General features: G+C 42.5%; 1 protein-coding gene across 1 annotated transcript; it reads left to right on the forward strand.

The window, feature by feature from the left end:
* The first annotated feature begins 5,770 nt into the window (after nt 1-5,770).
* On the forward strand, nt 5,771-6,427 carry neurog1 (neurogenin 1). Its single transcript, XM_084699000.1, has one exon. The coding sequence runs from the start codon at nt 5,771-5,773 to the stop codon at nt 6,425-6,427; it is 657 nt and encodes a 218-aa protein (XP_084555126.1).
* The last annotated feature ends 9,605 nt before the right edge of the window (nt 6,428-16,032 follow it).

Here is a 16,032-nt window from a genome sequence, read left to right on the forward strand (position 1 = left end):
TTGTGGGAGACTAGAAGGAGGTGAAAGTGGGAGTTGGTTGATGCTGTCCCCTGAAAGAAGCTCCTCCTGTTCGCCTAAACTCTCAAACAGGGCCAATTTTTAGACGCTTCTCTTTGAGTTTGAATATAAAGGCAGTAGCAGTGGTGAGCTATAGATCAGGCTCCTTCTCCATTGTTGCTACGGCAGGTCAGATACCCTCAGACTGAGGCCATGCATGTTGATGAGCCAGGGCAGATGTCCACGTATATTTCGGGTTTGTTGTGGGGCGTTCTCAACAAAATGGGTTGTCCCAAAACCTGGGTAGGGTCCTCAGGGACTTCCTCGTTGTGTCTGCCACAGGCTCGGCCTGCATTCTTGGGGAGAAAGCGAGTTCTTCTGTCATCAACCGTAATATTGGAAAGAGTGCAATGAGAGAATGTGTACAGATGTCCCTGCAGTCACAAGTTCATGACCCTCATGTCTTTGGGGGGACACACCCATGCATATCATCAGACCGTTGGCTTAGGGGATATGAAATCAAGTCACTGGGGAACACCACGTCTTTGTAGCTCACTCGTTCTTGCAAATTCTCTTACACCATGACAGAATGCAAGTGCCCAGAGATGCTACAGAGATTCAGCCATCAAAAGTAATCAGAGATAAGGGCGAAAAAATAAGGAAACTTATATTCCTTATATCTGGTGAGGTTAAATCCTATCTAAATACATGGTTTTTAACCTCGCAGTTTAAGAGGGAATTCAAATAGGAAAAGGGAGATTAATATACTCCTTAATTTTCTCAGACTCAACCTTTTTGTGTTAGGTAACGTCAAGTTTAATGTGTTGAGTGGCACCTGGGACAGTTGGCTTCCTCCATGCCTGTACAATGACGTTTTAAGATACAATCCCACTACAACTGGAGAAAGAAGGTTCCATAAATTGTTGGTGGTCTTACTTTCTAGAACAACCAAGGAACCCTGTTCTGAAGAAGACCTTTGTCTCTCCAGTCTCCTTGTCGCACGATCTAAAGCTTCTTTATGGGATTGGATATAAACTACTAAAGGCATAAACACAGCTCAAGTTGAAAAGTTCATGCAGGACTCAAACAAGGAAATGTTTGAGTCATATTTTTCCTGAATATCTAGTCAGTCTGAAAGGATACGTATTGGTGATGACTGAGGTGAACTTTGTATTATTTTATATAATACACACAACTCACAACATTTATCACTGTTGGGTGGACAAACACATTTTGGTCTTTAATATCGTGATTTACAGGATCTCATGCACTAGTTTCAAATTGTTCATGGTGAAAAGAAAAGGAGAAAATCTGCATCCCTCGCTGATGCAGAGGATTATACCACCTTCCTTACTCCCCAAACTCCCCTACACTCTCTCTCTCTCTCTCTCTCTCTCTCTCTCTCTCTCTCTCTCTCTCTCTCTCTCTCTCTCTCAGTCCCTAGCTTTCAGATGCAAAATAAGCAGACATATGGAGAGGAGGTCTTTCTCCGGCCCTCCTAAAGATTCAGATTGTATGACAAATCACGTCCAGCACCGACGCCCCCAACCCCTCCAGTGCACTTCCAGACAACAGCTTCATTAGGGTGAAAGAGGGAGTTTTTGCAGCTTTGTCGAGTCAAGCTCAGACCCCCTTTCCCCTTCTCAATTACTCCATTGTTGGCACCAGCTTCAAGTTATTGCACTCCAAACCATATGGCTCATTCTAGACTCCACAAGTGATGCCCATGCCTGTAACTACCAGGCTATGAGTCTGGTGCCAATGCCAAAGAAGGGAGCAAAGGATACAATTCAGTTTATAATTATAAAGCCTAAGAGTCACACTATGTGAACCTGGGTTGTATATTATGATCACTAATATTGTTGCTGTTGTTATCAATGTATTTGTTCAAATCAAATCAATTGGACTTTCAGTGTTGAAAGTGTGTTGATTCAATGTATAATCTCTATAACCTGTGACCATGCACATAAAATGGCTATTAGAACAGATTCAACATTTAATGTCTCCTCAAACAAACACGTAACATAACCAACAATCCAAAGGGCATTTCCCTTTTTGGGGCATATGGTCATAAGGCCTTGTTTATTCAAGTTGAAAAGTCGGATGAAGCCAATTGTACATGGGATTAATTACCACAGTTAAAGTATTGCCGAATATTTGTTCTCCTTTAACAGTTTAACCAGTGCAAAGCATTAGCTCATTTTGCTGAATAGTTGCCATGGATCTTTTGAATTATAAAGTCTTTAGAGACACTATTCTCATTGTGGCTCCTAATGTAGGGTAAACTAGAGGTAAATTATGCACTTGTGCAAATACATGAAGACAAGTGAATAGGCTGCAATAGGTCTTGCATTTATACTGGGACCTCTGATTGATAGTGCCCAGGTTCACGAACTGCCGCAGTATTTTGGGCCCGGTTCACAATGAGGGCATACGATTAGCATTCAGAGTGCCTTAAATGAGATTCCAGTACATTATAGCTAGTTAGCGTGTGTTCGAAAATCAATATATAGTTACACAACAAAAAATATAATATTGCAGACAAAATATTTTGAAGAGGAATGTAGCCTACATAACTCTTTTTAAGAATGAAAACGAATTTTAGCATAAACAATTTAAATGTGGGTGAAAAAGTGTAATTCTAAAAAGTGTTATAATAAAAATGGGGACGTGCATCTCTCAACCAGTCCTGTGTGTGGGCTGTGCATAATCGAATACTTCACGGAAAATGAAAATGCACACATTTGCACATTTCTACATGTAAGACGACTGCTGTCCTCTGATGTTCTAAACCTGATATTTAGGCCTACTGAACAGTTTTTTTTACTTGTTTGTAGGTCTACAGAACAAAATAGCATGGGGATAAAATGCAACAGAACTGTACAACAACCGTGAATCTCAAGAGATAGACCTTGTAGTAACAAAGAATTTGGTCTCCATCACGGTTGGTTGTAAGCAAAGACTTTGTTTTCTTTTTCTTCCTCTAATGCCTTTACAAAGATGAAGGAGAGCTTTGAGATGTGGAGTAGTATCTCGGTACAATTGAAGCACTGGAGTAAGGAATTAATTACCATTCAAAAGTAATGGCCCTATTCTGCCCTGCTTGAGTTTTTTTTTAACAAGGAAAAAAAAGTCCCCTGGCATCGGGCCTGCCTCAACGCCAAGGGAAGGGATTATTCCGCGGATTACCATCTGAAAACTCCTATCAGACTTTCTGACTCAAAGATCTTTTGCGGACAGTAATCGCGTTAATACCCGGGGATTAATGCTTGGCAAAATGCAAAATTGAATTTTAATTCAGGTTGTATAGATAGATATGAAATAAATTGAGGAATAGCCTACGCCTATAAAGAATAGAGTGAGTCTATCCCCCCACACTTCCATTGCTCAGTTTGAAAAGGGGTATTACCACCTCAACAGTACAGACGGACACCTTATTTTAAAGCTCCTATGAGTTTAACACCTGCTAGGAAAAAAAGATAGTCCCAACGGTATCCAGAAATCAACATAATGCCACAAATGTTGTGGCAATGTGTGTAAATTCGAACCATAGCTATAACTTGATAAATGTAAATACTAAAATGTATGCAAGACATGACCTCAGGCATTTATTTTTTCTCAATCGAATTCTTTATTTAGTTATCTTTGTTTCCATTTACAGGGACCCTCTTTGGGTAATTCGGTTGTTTCATTTTCTCACGTGTTTCTACCATTGAAATGCAATCACATCTCGTGCACTTGTGCCTAATCCTGTCAGAGCATCACCCTGGCAACCTCTCTCAAGTGTGGGCAGAAAATGCCTTTCTCCATACCCCCCAGAAGACGGGGTCTATCCGCAAAGCTGCAGCAGTTAACACTTCTTGTGGAAATCAACTTGCGTTAGAATATCGTGTAAACCTGTTACATTTTATTGTTTTATAAGACCAATAACCAAGTCCCTCCGCTAATGTCTGAACTAAAACCAAAATACTCGTTCAAGCTGTTCCGCGACTTTGATGTTATTGCTGACAGGTTGGTAAATTGTAATAATAAAATCAATCTCCACCCATCCACGTGGGTCACTGCTTCCAGCGTTTCTACAAGGGTGTGAAGTGCTTTGCTTGTCTTTACTCAAAAGAATCTCCATAGTGTGTCATAACTGGGTTCTAGTTTATATAATAAGAAAACTGCCATCGTTTTATGCATCCAAAAATTAAATTTAAATAATTGCACTACTCGTTGGCGTAACCTACCCTTAATAAGGGGCATCTGGGCAAGTAAATAAGCAAGAAATTATTTGTGACACAGAATATATGAGCACAGCTCAGAGTCGTGGTGTTTTTGTTCACGCTGTGACTATTTGAATAAGAATAATGCCAATAGAGTGGCCCAGGCAGAAAAAAACGGGCACAAAAGCCCATAGGAGCCGAATTTGGACGAGGGACAACGTGTATAGAACTGAAAAGAAGTGAGAGGAGACACAGACAATGGAACAATTCACCTTATAATCGCTTTGATATATTATACATGCCTGAAGACTCTAAACATTGTGTAATTATTTATAAATGACTGTCCCTCTATTCTCATAAGGCGACAAGGAGAAAAGCACTGCAGGTCTCTGGCCAAACTATTTTTAAATAGTGCCCCCATCCACTTTTACAAAAGAGAGGCGAGATGCTGGAAATTGAATAAATGGAATAATTAATGGAAAATTGTATGCCTGTCTCATAAAGATGTCTTTAAAAACACTTAAAGAAATTGCCCAATGCAAGTGCTAGACATTTTTACTGCTGTGCTCTTCATGTTTTGAATCTTAATAAGCCTGGGATTTGTGGAAAACAGTGACAAGTAAAGATGAGCCTTAAAGCTATAAATTAATCAGGCAAATATGTGCCTAGTTCTGTTCACATTGGAATTGTACTGGCAACGGAAAAGGTTTTGGCTGGATAGTTATGACAAAGTTTAAATGTTCAAGAACATACTAGCTCATTCTTTCCACGCCCAAGTTTTTCTTCACACTACAACAAAATCATTCATTCTGCTTCAGAGTAGCAGATATCAAAATATTGTAGTCAGTTGATTTTTTTTTTAAACAAAAATATGTAAGGGCTGTGTATAGATGATGGTGAATTGGTGGCTTGGAACCATTTGTGGTTAGATGCGTTTATAAAAGTCGTAGAGAAGAAGGAGCGTGCCTTAGCCTTGGGGGCTAAGGACTTCAGCCCTTCGGTTGTTTCTTTCTTCCATTTTACTTTAAAGGTTTTACTTAAAGTGGGCTCGGTCTTTGGTCCAGGGATAGCAACAGTGCTGTTCGCGTGGCTGGGCAGCGGTCCCGTGCTCCCATTGGACAGTCGTGATTACAGGCACGCTTCGGAGGGTGAACAAACAACAGGCATGCATTATGCTAATGAGATGGTAGTGCGGCACGGGGCAGACCTGATGCACCCCATTCATCCATCCTTCACACAAATGCCAAAGCAGGGGGGTGCGATCATTGTTTCACCAGGGTATATAAGGTATCTGAGGCCAGTCGTGTGCCAGGCTCACTGGCTCACACGAGCTGATTCAAGAGCAAGATCAAGACGCGTGCCTTGTACTCTCTACACTCAAACTATTTTCGGACTACGACTCCCTGCAAGATAACTTATCCAAGCCAAGAGTATCAACCAAGGTAGGTTTATGTCCACCGCGCATCCTACTCTGCTTCCTCGAATGTGTCCTCACAACTCCTCGTACGCTTTTGTATTTGCACTGATTAACCAGTTGCTTTACTCCTTTTTTCTGCAGACAAACGATGTGCACCGCAATGGAGACCGCATACTCTGACATCGACAGCTCCAGCTGCGACTACTTTACGCTTACAGATGACGAAACATCACACAGCAGCATGCACTCTGCCTCCCCTGAATCGCTTGGAAAGCCCGCCTCTCCCATGAGCGACAGCCAGGGCACCTGCGTGCCTGAGCAGCAGCAGAAGAAGAGACGCAGAGGGCGGGCGAGGAACGAAGGAACTGTGCATGTTGTCAAGAAGAACCGCCGCGTAAAGGCAAATGACCGCGAGAGAAACAGAATGCACAACCTAAACGATGCTTTGGACACCCTCAGGAGCATCCTCCCAGCATTTCCAGATGAAACCAAGCTCACCAAGATCGAGACTCTGCGTTTTGCGCACAATTACATTTGGGCACTCTCCGAGACCATTCGAATTGCTGACTTGACTCAAAACAAGTCGCGAGATAAGCCTCTTGTTCTACCGAGCCTGTCGTGCGTAACCGAAGCTCCAAGCCCCGGGAGCGATGCTGGCTCTTGGGGTTCCAGTGCATCGTCTTCTTCCTCGTCCCCGGCGTATTGCACTTCCACCCCCAGCAGCCCGGCAGCAACAGATGATTACGGATTTCTGCAGACAGATGTTATGTACAGCTACCACAGCTTTGCTTCGAGCGTTTATTAACAGTAGCCTGCATTTTAGATGTTCGTGCGGTCATAACTGAGAGGGTTTTGAGGATGTTTCCGTTTTTTTGACAGTTAAAGACAAAACGGAATGAGACGGTTCATATTCACTATTTGCCTTAACCACGTCTCTGTGGGTATTTTATACTGTTGATTTTCTATTTACATGTTCTAATATTCGAATTGCATATGAAATAACTTAATTTCCCCCCGAGTTTTGTATAATTATTTTGCTACGTTTATTCGTCCAAACCCTTTGCACTTTTGCAGCGCATTCAACACAGGCTACTACTACAGGTCCACTTCACAATATTGACCCCAACCTCAAGAGTATTATAATTAAAAAGAACAAGACAGATTTGCTTTTGCAGACTGAGGTGAAAAGTCAATTTTACAATTTGTAGAGTGATAATGCAGAAAAACGAGCGTGGAAATTCAGTTTCAACGGTCTGACAATGGACTGAAAGGCCGTCAAAAGACAAGTAGCTGGCCTCATGCATTATATATTTTGACCCCCAAAAACTGCAGTCCTCCTCAACAGAAGAAAATAACAATTCTATGAAGTCGCATGGACCCTTTCTACATTTACATTGTGTTGTTTTTTATTTATTCAAATTTTCTTTAGGCAGTGATATGAAAATGTATTTTGTATTTTGTACATAAAGAGATCTATTCTATTTACTTGAAGTGTGGTGCGAACCATTTTTCTACAAATAAATATAACGTTTTTAAAAACATGAGTGTTTCCCCCTCTTTAACCGTCAACTTGTTATTTGACTAAAAGTATAGCCTAGCTTAGCAAAACTTTGAGCATAACGTTTTATGTGTCATGGACTAATTCTATCAACCTCAAGCACATATTGTCAATGATTTGTGAGGGAAATAAAAGGGCCAGTGTCCTAGCGTGCTTCACGAGACAAAGGGGATGTGATGCATTAATAAGATAACGGTTTTGGAGAGTGAGCGTGCGCACAGTAGCAGGTGGATCCACATCGTCGATGCTATTGTGGCGCTATGCACACGAACACGCACACACATAACACCATCATCACTATTCTCAAAGTCTGAAGTAAACATGTATGAATCAGGGGACAACTCATTTTGGACAACTGGCAATGGGATATTTGGAAAACAAACACATTATTGCCATGTATGTGCTCATGTGCATTTGCTGCGTCGTTTCCACACAATATCAAACGCACGTCCCTGCTCTCCTCTATTGCAGGGTGTTGGGGAAACCGTGGATGACATTTCTTTCTTTCAAACCAGATATGCATTTAAATAGTTTTTTATTCGGGGCTTCTTTGTGATGGCCGGATCATTATATTTCTTAAGAGGTTCAGGTTAAATCCTCCATGTGGGAGATCCGCATGAGGTCTTGCCAAGGCCCCTTGTATCTGCACGTGTCGGGGATAGAGAACTATAATGGGACCGCTGTTGGCCCTGGGGGATAAGACAGGCACATGCCAACTTCACCAACATGAAGAAAAAAAGAGATAGCCGAAAGAAAGAAATAGCTGAAAAAGGAAGAAAGAAAGCAATAAAAAGAACGTATAGCCTGGCGAGGAAAAGGCGTATAATAGGCCTAGGCCTCTATGTAAAATCTATTAGCCTATTTTCTGTGTTTTTGAGTAGCAAGCGACTTTTTACATTGCTTTAAATTGGCACAGACAGCCAAGGCTATTATTCGTGTTTTTTTTTTTCTCTTCAGATATTTATGTAGACTATTCTAGTGTAACTGTTGTACTGCCACCTGTTCGATGTGTGCTTGATGATAATAAGTGCATTCTTACATCTGCAGTGACACATTATTGTGTGCACGCTATATGAATATAACTCTTTGTTCGTGCGCATGGGGCCATGAGCAATCGCACGACCAGGCTTAACCGACGCGCTGGGCAATGAGCTCGTGCACCTGCAAACTAATTAAAGCCTCGCCCATGTTCTACTTGCATTTCTATTGTCATTAATGTAAAACAAACTGAAAACGAACTTAGCACTAATTATTAATGAAATGTGGATTGATATATTCTGTGGATGCAACAAAGCTATAATGATCAAATTCATCCTTGAACATCAATCTATCCCAACATTTTATCTTAAGCCTACTGACCAACCAAGTGTTTTATTCAGTCTAAAAACGGCCACTATAATTAACACTTCTAAATGTAATTAATTTCTCCTTCTTCCCTCTCTGGCTTAAAGCCAGTTGTCTTGAGATGCACAAAGGACCAAATTTCATCAGGGGCACGGAGATCCTTTCCTTCAGAGGAGACAGAATTCTCCTCATTATCATGGTTAAAACACAATCTGTTGCTCGGCGCAGTCTCATTACTTCGAACAATATTATTCATTTTTTTGCAAAAGTTTAAGTAAAAAATGGTAAGGCAGTTTAAATATTCCAGTCTAATACATTAATTTATCATAATAACAGTTCTGTTACAGCCTATTATACTACTATTGTAAAATATAAATAATGCCATGAAGAACACTTGAATATATTTTCTGGGAAAAACGATTTAAAAGGTTTTTATTTGTGCTTCCCTGTGTCATTTGCCACTTTATGACACCCATTAAATATTGATTGGGGTAAGACGGTGGAAGCTTCAGGTTGTCTGCCCCCACAGGGCTGTCGGTTGAGCCTCTGGCTCCAGAGCCTTCGAGTAGTGCACCCCAGGAGTGGCTCAGCTGGAAGTGACTGGAGGGAGGGAGGTAGAAAGAGAGAGAGAGAGAAACCAAACCCCACCAGTTCAGACTTAAGCGAACACCTACTGGGCCATTATGACAACAGTGTAGGTGTGGTGGTGCTGTAGGTGCAGTCGAATGGTCCAATTAAACAATAACTACAAGTTAATGACCAACAGATGGTGTGTGATAGGAGGAAGGGAGAGAGAGCATTAAAAAGCTTTCAAATTATGCTAACAGAACTTGCAGATGATATCAGTAATTAAAAAGGGATCATTGACATTGAACCATTTATCATCTTTGCAGGATGCAAATGTCATCCACAACAGGAAACCTACTTTTCACAGTAGGTTTCAGAATACAGAATTGAAATAATTAAAAAACTACACTATAATCAGTGCAGCTAACATGCACAAGACGCCCAACCTCTTATTGCTTGTTTTGGGTTGTCCGCTCCCTTTGAAGCGCATGTGAAGGTAATTCCCTACTGTGGAGCTCTCCTAAACAAGGATTAGTCAAAGAAAGCTGACAATTCTGGAGCATGCCAAAGTTGAACCTAAAAACTGTTCTCTGGTCAGTTCTGGCTCTCACCTGAGGTAATGATGGAGGTTAGGAGATTTGAAGAGAAATCTGATTCGAGGTCGGCGCTCGGGGCAGACGTCTCCCTGGAGTGACAGCCATCCTCCAACTGCCCATTAGTGCAGATGTCTGTCTACCCATCCACCTCAAGGTTAGGTAATCCCCTTTCGCACACCTTGCAGCAGGGAAAAACTAAGTCAGTCCTCCTGTCCGCTCTTTTAGGCACTTTTTTTTTAGCAGGTATGCTGGACAGAAGTTTGCTGTTTCAAATTTTGTTTTTGGCAGCATTGCACAACACGAGTGAAATGAAGTATAGCCTGAGTGAGTAAGTGGACAGTTAATAGGACATACTCAGTATAGCTCTAGCTACACCACTGAGCTTAAGTGTACTTGAGGGAGAAGAGACATGTTTGACAGTTTCAAACCTATTCTGTCAGTTGGGATGGTGTCCGAAGGGACTACCAGCAGCAGGCAAGGGATGATTAGTGGGAGATTATGACTTGTTGATAAAACAGAGGCTTAAATTCAGTCTAATTGGTCTTCTAAGTATCACAAACTGCTTAGTGCCTACTTGACAGCAAATATATTCGGCAGGTTGGCAGGTAGGTAAATAAATAATTAAGGTTTGGTAATTGAGATAAGACTGCAACATGTAGTGGATACACTACAATCTACTATGTTCATGATACAACTGTTTATTCCAAGTCACCATTGTAAAACACTGTCATCCAGCTTCAATTCCTATATTCCAATATTGTGATGCGAAGTATGTGATGCAGTCTTTAAACTTCCAATAATTATGTAAAATGTATTACATCTAATGTAAAATTCATGAAAAAAACGTACATATACTGTATGTAATGTACAGTTCTGACTTAATGCCCAAGCGGAGTCCCTCTAGAATTGTTCAAGCAAAGACCATAGTCAGGAGAGGTGCTCTCACCAAGACAATAGTCTGATTAATAAGTGCCTTGCTCAGGTCACAATAGACCAGTATTGATCCCATTGTAAATTCCTCAACATTGTTCTCAATTTGTAAACCCACTTTATATGCTTTGTGAGTTGGAACTAAAGCCTCTACAGTGCTACCCTCCTCCTTACTGCTGGCTTTACGACGGAGAGTGTGGGGGGAGGGAGATTCTTTTTGTCCTCCCCCAGCTCAAGTCCTGGAAGCGCAGGGTGAATGAAGTAGGAATTCCTGGTGTCAAAACCCTTGTGGCCTTTTCCCTTTTTCTATGTCGAGGGTGACTTCCTCTCCGGCCCACCTGAATGTAATCACTGGCTCTTGGCCTTACATCCGCAAGTCGATGTGCCTGTGGGCTCGCAGTAGCAATGCTGGCTATTAACAGTGCTGGCAGGCTTTTCTGTTTTCCCTTATTCAGTTCCTATTCACACACCTTTGCAGTGTTTATAGCTCAGGAAATGGATCAGTCAGTGAATGTTTTGCACCTTGTGACATGATGGAGATGATCATGTTGGGATTTTGGTCCTAGGGCCTAGGGCCGGAACAAATCTAACTTGGTATCTTCGTAGTCAGGAATGGCTAAAAATAAATACATTTTTATTTATTTAAAGGGCAGAATAAATTACTGCCCTTTTGAACACCATATGGAACTTCTTTGTCATGACTTTTCATGACAATTTCTGGATATGACTGAGTGAGCAAACATGTATTTAAAGTTGATTTTTCAAGGTATGCCATGCCTTGTTGCCTTACTAAAACATATAAAAATCGTTCTTATCACATCAAACCTCACAAAGGCACAAACTTAGTTTGGAAAGAAATGAGCTATATCCACAGTTTTACTGTTTTCATGCTTTATGGACCTACCTGTGTGGAAACTATGTTATTTGAGCCTTACCTCCACCTGTTCTGAAAGAAACACTTGGAGTGCAGATGTGTCTTTATGGTAGATTAGGCATATGTCACCCATAACCCTAGGTAGAGAGGCCAACCTCACATTTGGGGAGAAAGAGTCCACTTTAGAACGAGCAGGAAACAATGGCAATGCAGACCCTTGCCCCCAGGGCAGGTAGTCCCTGGTGACTGCCCCCAGTATGTAAAGATATCTTGTCTTCATTTGTAATAGAAAGCCCCAAACACACACCTACAGCCATATGCCCCCTCCCACAGAACACACACACACACACTGACACACACATGCTTAACGCAGTCAACTTACATTCATAAACTAACATACACACACACAAACTAAGATATTTTGTTCAAACATTTGATATAACATCCTATGGAGGAAATATTTCAGTAAATCTATTAGCCAATAGGAATCAAATACTTTCTGTAACCATATGATTATACTTCAAACTCCTTCAATTGACAAGGGTTATTATATATTCTATCAAGAATAATACAAGGTCAAAATTCAGTTTGTTTAGAAAGGGCACTTTCTGTTCAAGGTTAAAAGGTATAAGTGGGTGTTAGAGGGTTCCAAGGGCTCTCCACCATGTTAAGTGCTGTCTAATTAGGCTGGAGTGGCCGGGGGAGAGGGGGCCCTGGCGTCAAGGGTGGAGAGGTGCCCCTACCTGAATTGATACGCACTGTCACCTACACCCCACTAGAGCAAGTTCCATTCCCTCCCCTCCCTCCTCACCCCTCCCCCCCCCCCACCCACAACCCCCATTAATCGTTGCTTTTCTCTTGGCCAAAAAGAGGGAAGGGGGGGGAGTGTCTGTTTTAAATGCCCACGGAGGCAGAACAGAGTCACAGGAAAGTGTCAATCAAGAGGGTAGCCATGCAGTCACCCCAACATTCAGACTTTTTATTTCTCTGCAAATAGGTGCCTTTTCTAACCCCACCACCCACCCATCCCCTCCCCTGATCACTCTGAGTAGGGGGTGGTGAGTGGGGGGGGGGGCATCCTCAGAGACCCAAGAAGATAAAATCAAGGAAACCCAATCCTAGCCCATGTGCTTAGGATAAACAGATGTGATTTTTTCTTCTCAAAGCAATACAAGATAACCTCTTCCCCTCTCCACCCATCTCTTACTGCCAGTGATTGCACCTGTACCCTTGCCCCTGTGCTGGGACGAGGACTAATGTTTCACCCCGTATGCCTCATTACTCTCTATCTGGACTCATGGATTACACCAGAGATAGATAAACTGATCACTTGTAGATTTAATGTCAAATGGCTATTGAACGTGTCACAGATTTGTCTTGGGTTTTTACAACTTTGATCCCTACATCGCAGGTACCAATTTGAACTGTACAATCCATTACCCAACTCAAAATGCAAGAATGCATAATATCAATGTTTCAAATTAACATTGTAAGGTTCAGTTTAGGCTGATAAACCTAAGTGCAGAACAAGTATTCAGAGCTTTGTGGTGCGCTGGATATATTGCTGTCCTTATTTTTGAGACAGCCTCTTCAGAGAACCTTTTTTATTCCTTATTTTACTGTCTAAGGGACATTACCAGGCTCAGGCTGTGAGGCTGTGAGGTTTGTATGATAACTTAATCAGGGCTGGGGAGGTCAAGCCCCCCCCGTTGTCTTCAACAATTACCATGAAATTCTTAATGTCCACACAGCCCACATTTAACAGTGTCATCCAGGGGGCATGAGGGCTCTGACTGTGCCCCTCTCCAGCCCCCCTCTCCAGCCCCCCTCTCCAACACCCCCCCCCCCCTCGTTTGTCGCTGCACTGCCACCCTCCTGGGTCACAGAACACATCGAGGTAGGAGGGTGGATATTTAGGAGTATTTAGGGTGCATTGCAGTTGGGCCCAGGTTGAACCCATGACCTATGTCGCTTGGAAGCGAAGGAAAGCAATTTCCAGGGCAATAAACAATGTCATGGCAACAGTCTGTCTAGAATGGATGTGGAAGACTCTGAATATGGCCCGTGAATGAACAACTGATTACTATCTGCTATGCTCACATACAGATGATCAAATCCTCTATATCTCTTTATCTATAGTTGATTAAATGGAAATAACCTGTTGATTATTTTCATTACAATAACTTAATGGTTTTCCAAAATAAAATAAAAAAATGCTAACGTCATTCTTATATTGTGAAAAATCTGACCGTGTCATCCATAAGATTTCGGTCTTTGCAAATGTCAAACTCTCATACAGTTAGTAGTCAGCCAGCCAGCCAGCCAGCCAGCCAGTCAGTTTTAAGCAGTCAGTCAGTCAGTTTTCCACTGCCTGCCCTGTTGCTGTCCTAATTTCCATTGCATATAATAAAACCTTTCATTTGGATTTCTCCTTTTCGTTGTTGAAGAAAAAAAACTTTAAATTCACCATGACGAAAAGTATAAATCAGACATTTAAGTTGGCCTGACTGCATGGCTGCAAGACAATGCCAAGAGGAGAAGAGAAGAAGAAGGGGAACGCTATAATGTAAAATAGTTAAAAGCTTATTAGAGCCATTGAGGGGCAGCGTGATTTCCACTTTGTTTCGGAACCCCCTGAGCTGGGCCTTTCAAGTAATTGTGAAGGGGGCAATTCAAATCTCTTTGGGTCCATATGAATGAAGGCCTCTTAAAGCTCTTTTATAAGCCAGCAAATTCCCCACAGGCGTATGCCCTTTAGCTCCATTACTGATTTACCCAAAGCATTCATCCCTTAGCCTTCTGCTTCTCCTCGCCCATTGTTCTCTCCCCAGCCTCCCCAGCACCTGACAACTCTAGCACCAGGCTTCTCTTTGCAGCTTCAAAATGTGTAGGCCCAAAAGATCTTTTAATATTGCGATATATCTTTGTCCCCCCCACCCCCTCAACCCCCCCCCCCCCCCCCCCCATATCTCCCGTTTTTACAGCAATAAAAAGGAAACAGACAAAAAAATATAGAAGAAGGGGAAAAAAAAGATTGATTGATTTTCTTCTTGCAGCCACGGGGTAGAGCAGTGTCGCTAGTGTTAACATCGATGGCTGAATGAGGCGGGTCCTTCTCTGGATAGAAAGGGGGAGGCTTGATCCCATTCTTTCTTTTCCATTCAGATAAAGGAGTGAAGAATTTCCAAGTGGGCCCATTGCCTCTGTACTTAGATTAATTAGGCTTCTTTTTAGAGACCATTCAGGCCATCTCTCAAACAGGGTCTGAGTTACATTCTGTAAAGTTTTTTAGAGCCATTTGCATGTGTTTGTATGGGCTGGGTTAGTATTGAGGAGCACTTGGAGACAGACAGAGGAAAATAAAAACAAAGAGGGAGGGGGAAAATATTCTTTTAATGGGTTTTTCAGTGTTCTATACTGTTTTCTTTGCCCTATTCATGTTAACAGCACTCCAAAAGATAAGTGCTTAGAAAAATACTGAAATCTTGTAAAGAGAGAAGCTGAAACTAGGTCTGGTAGTGCTTTCTGTTGAAATTAGATCATTTTGAACAAAGGCGACTGAGTGTGAGTTTGTGAATATCTGTGGTAGGGCAAGGCTTGAGCGCATTCATAAACTGGCATTGTCTAATTCTGTAATGAAAGCATTCTAACACCAAACAAAAACATGTCATTGTCTTTCAGAGAGGTTCAAAACCTCTTCAGTGCTTGGGGTCACAAACAACTCGATTCCACTGTGAAACAGACACCTGTTACAGAAATGCTTATGCACCTTTCATGTAAGCAACAGTCCTTATCACAGCCGAATACGTTTTCCTTTGTTTTTGTTAACACCTCTTATGCCAGTAGTGTATCTGTGGGTGCCGAACCCAAATACACAAACTATTGTATTACTTGATGAATATTTACATTACCAGTTAGTTATATCTCACAGTCTACCATATACTGACACCAGGCCACCATCTGACCGTGTCCAACATGTCTGAATACTAATGCAGAGGACCCAAAAGATGAGTTACTGCGAGGAGTCAATATAAGCTCTGGTGCACACCACCAAAACATGATGGGCACGCGAGACAACCACGGATCAGTCTTTCTCCATGAGCGCAGGGCTTCCCCTCTTCCCACACCCCCACAACCCCCTGAACCCCCACACCTCAAATCCCTGCACCCCACCACCCCCGCAAACCATCCCCACACACAGGGCAGACTGAAAAGGGGTATGGGAGTGAGGGGTGGAGGGGTGGAGTGGGGGGTTTGGAGGGGTCAGGACAACAGTGGGGCTGTGTGCAGGTTGGGGAGGTGGAGGTCGGACGCTGTAGGGAGAGAGGGAGGCCCTCCTCACTGCCCAACAAAGCGCGGGCCTGGATTTGGGGTCCGGGTGTTAGTAAGGGGATTTAGGGAGTGTGGAGCCTGCTTAATACCGAGCGACGATTAAGGACACAATGGGAGCCTGAATGAGGCGGCGTGAATGGCAGCCGTGTGTCCTCGATCACGTCAGGGTCTTAGAGAGCGGGCAGGGCGGGGCGGGGGGGGCAAGGGGG

The sequence above is a fragment of the Hypomesus nipponensis genome, chromosome 1 (genome assembly GCF_054491055.1).
Source record: "Hypomesus nipponensis isolate SF chromosome 1, ASM5449105v1, whole genome shotgun sequence".
In the NCBI taxonomy this organism is placed as follows: domain Eukaryota; kingdom Metazoa; phylum Chordata; class Actinopteri; order Osmeriformes; family Osmeridae; genus Hypomesus; species Hypomesus nipponensis.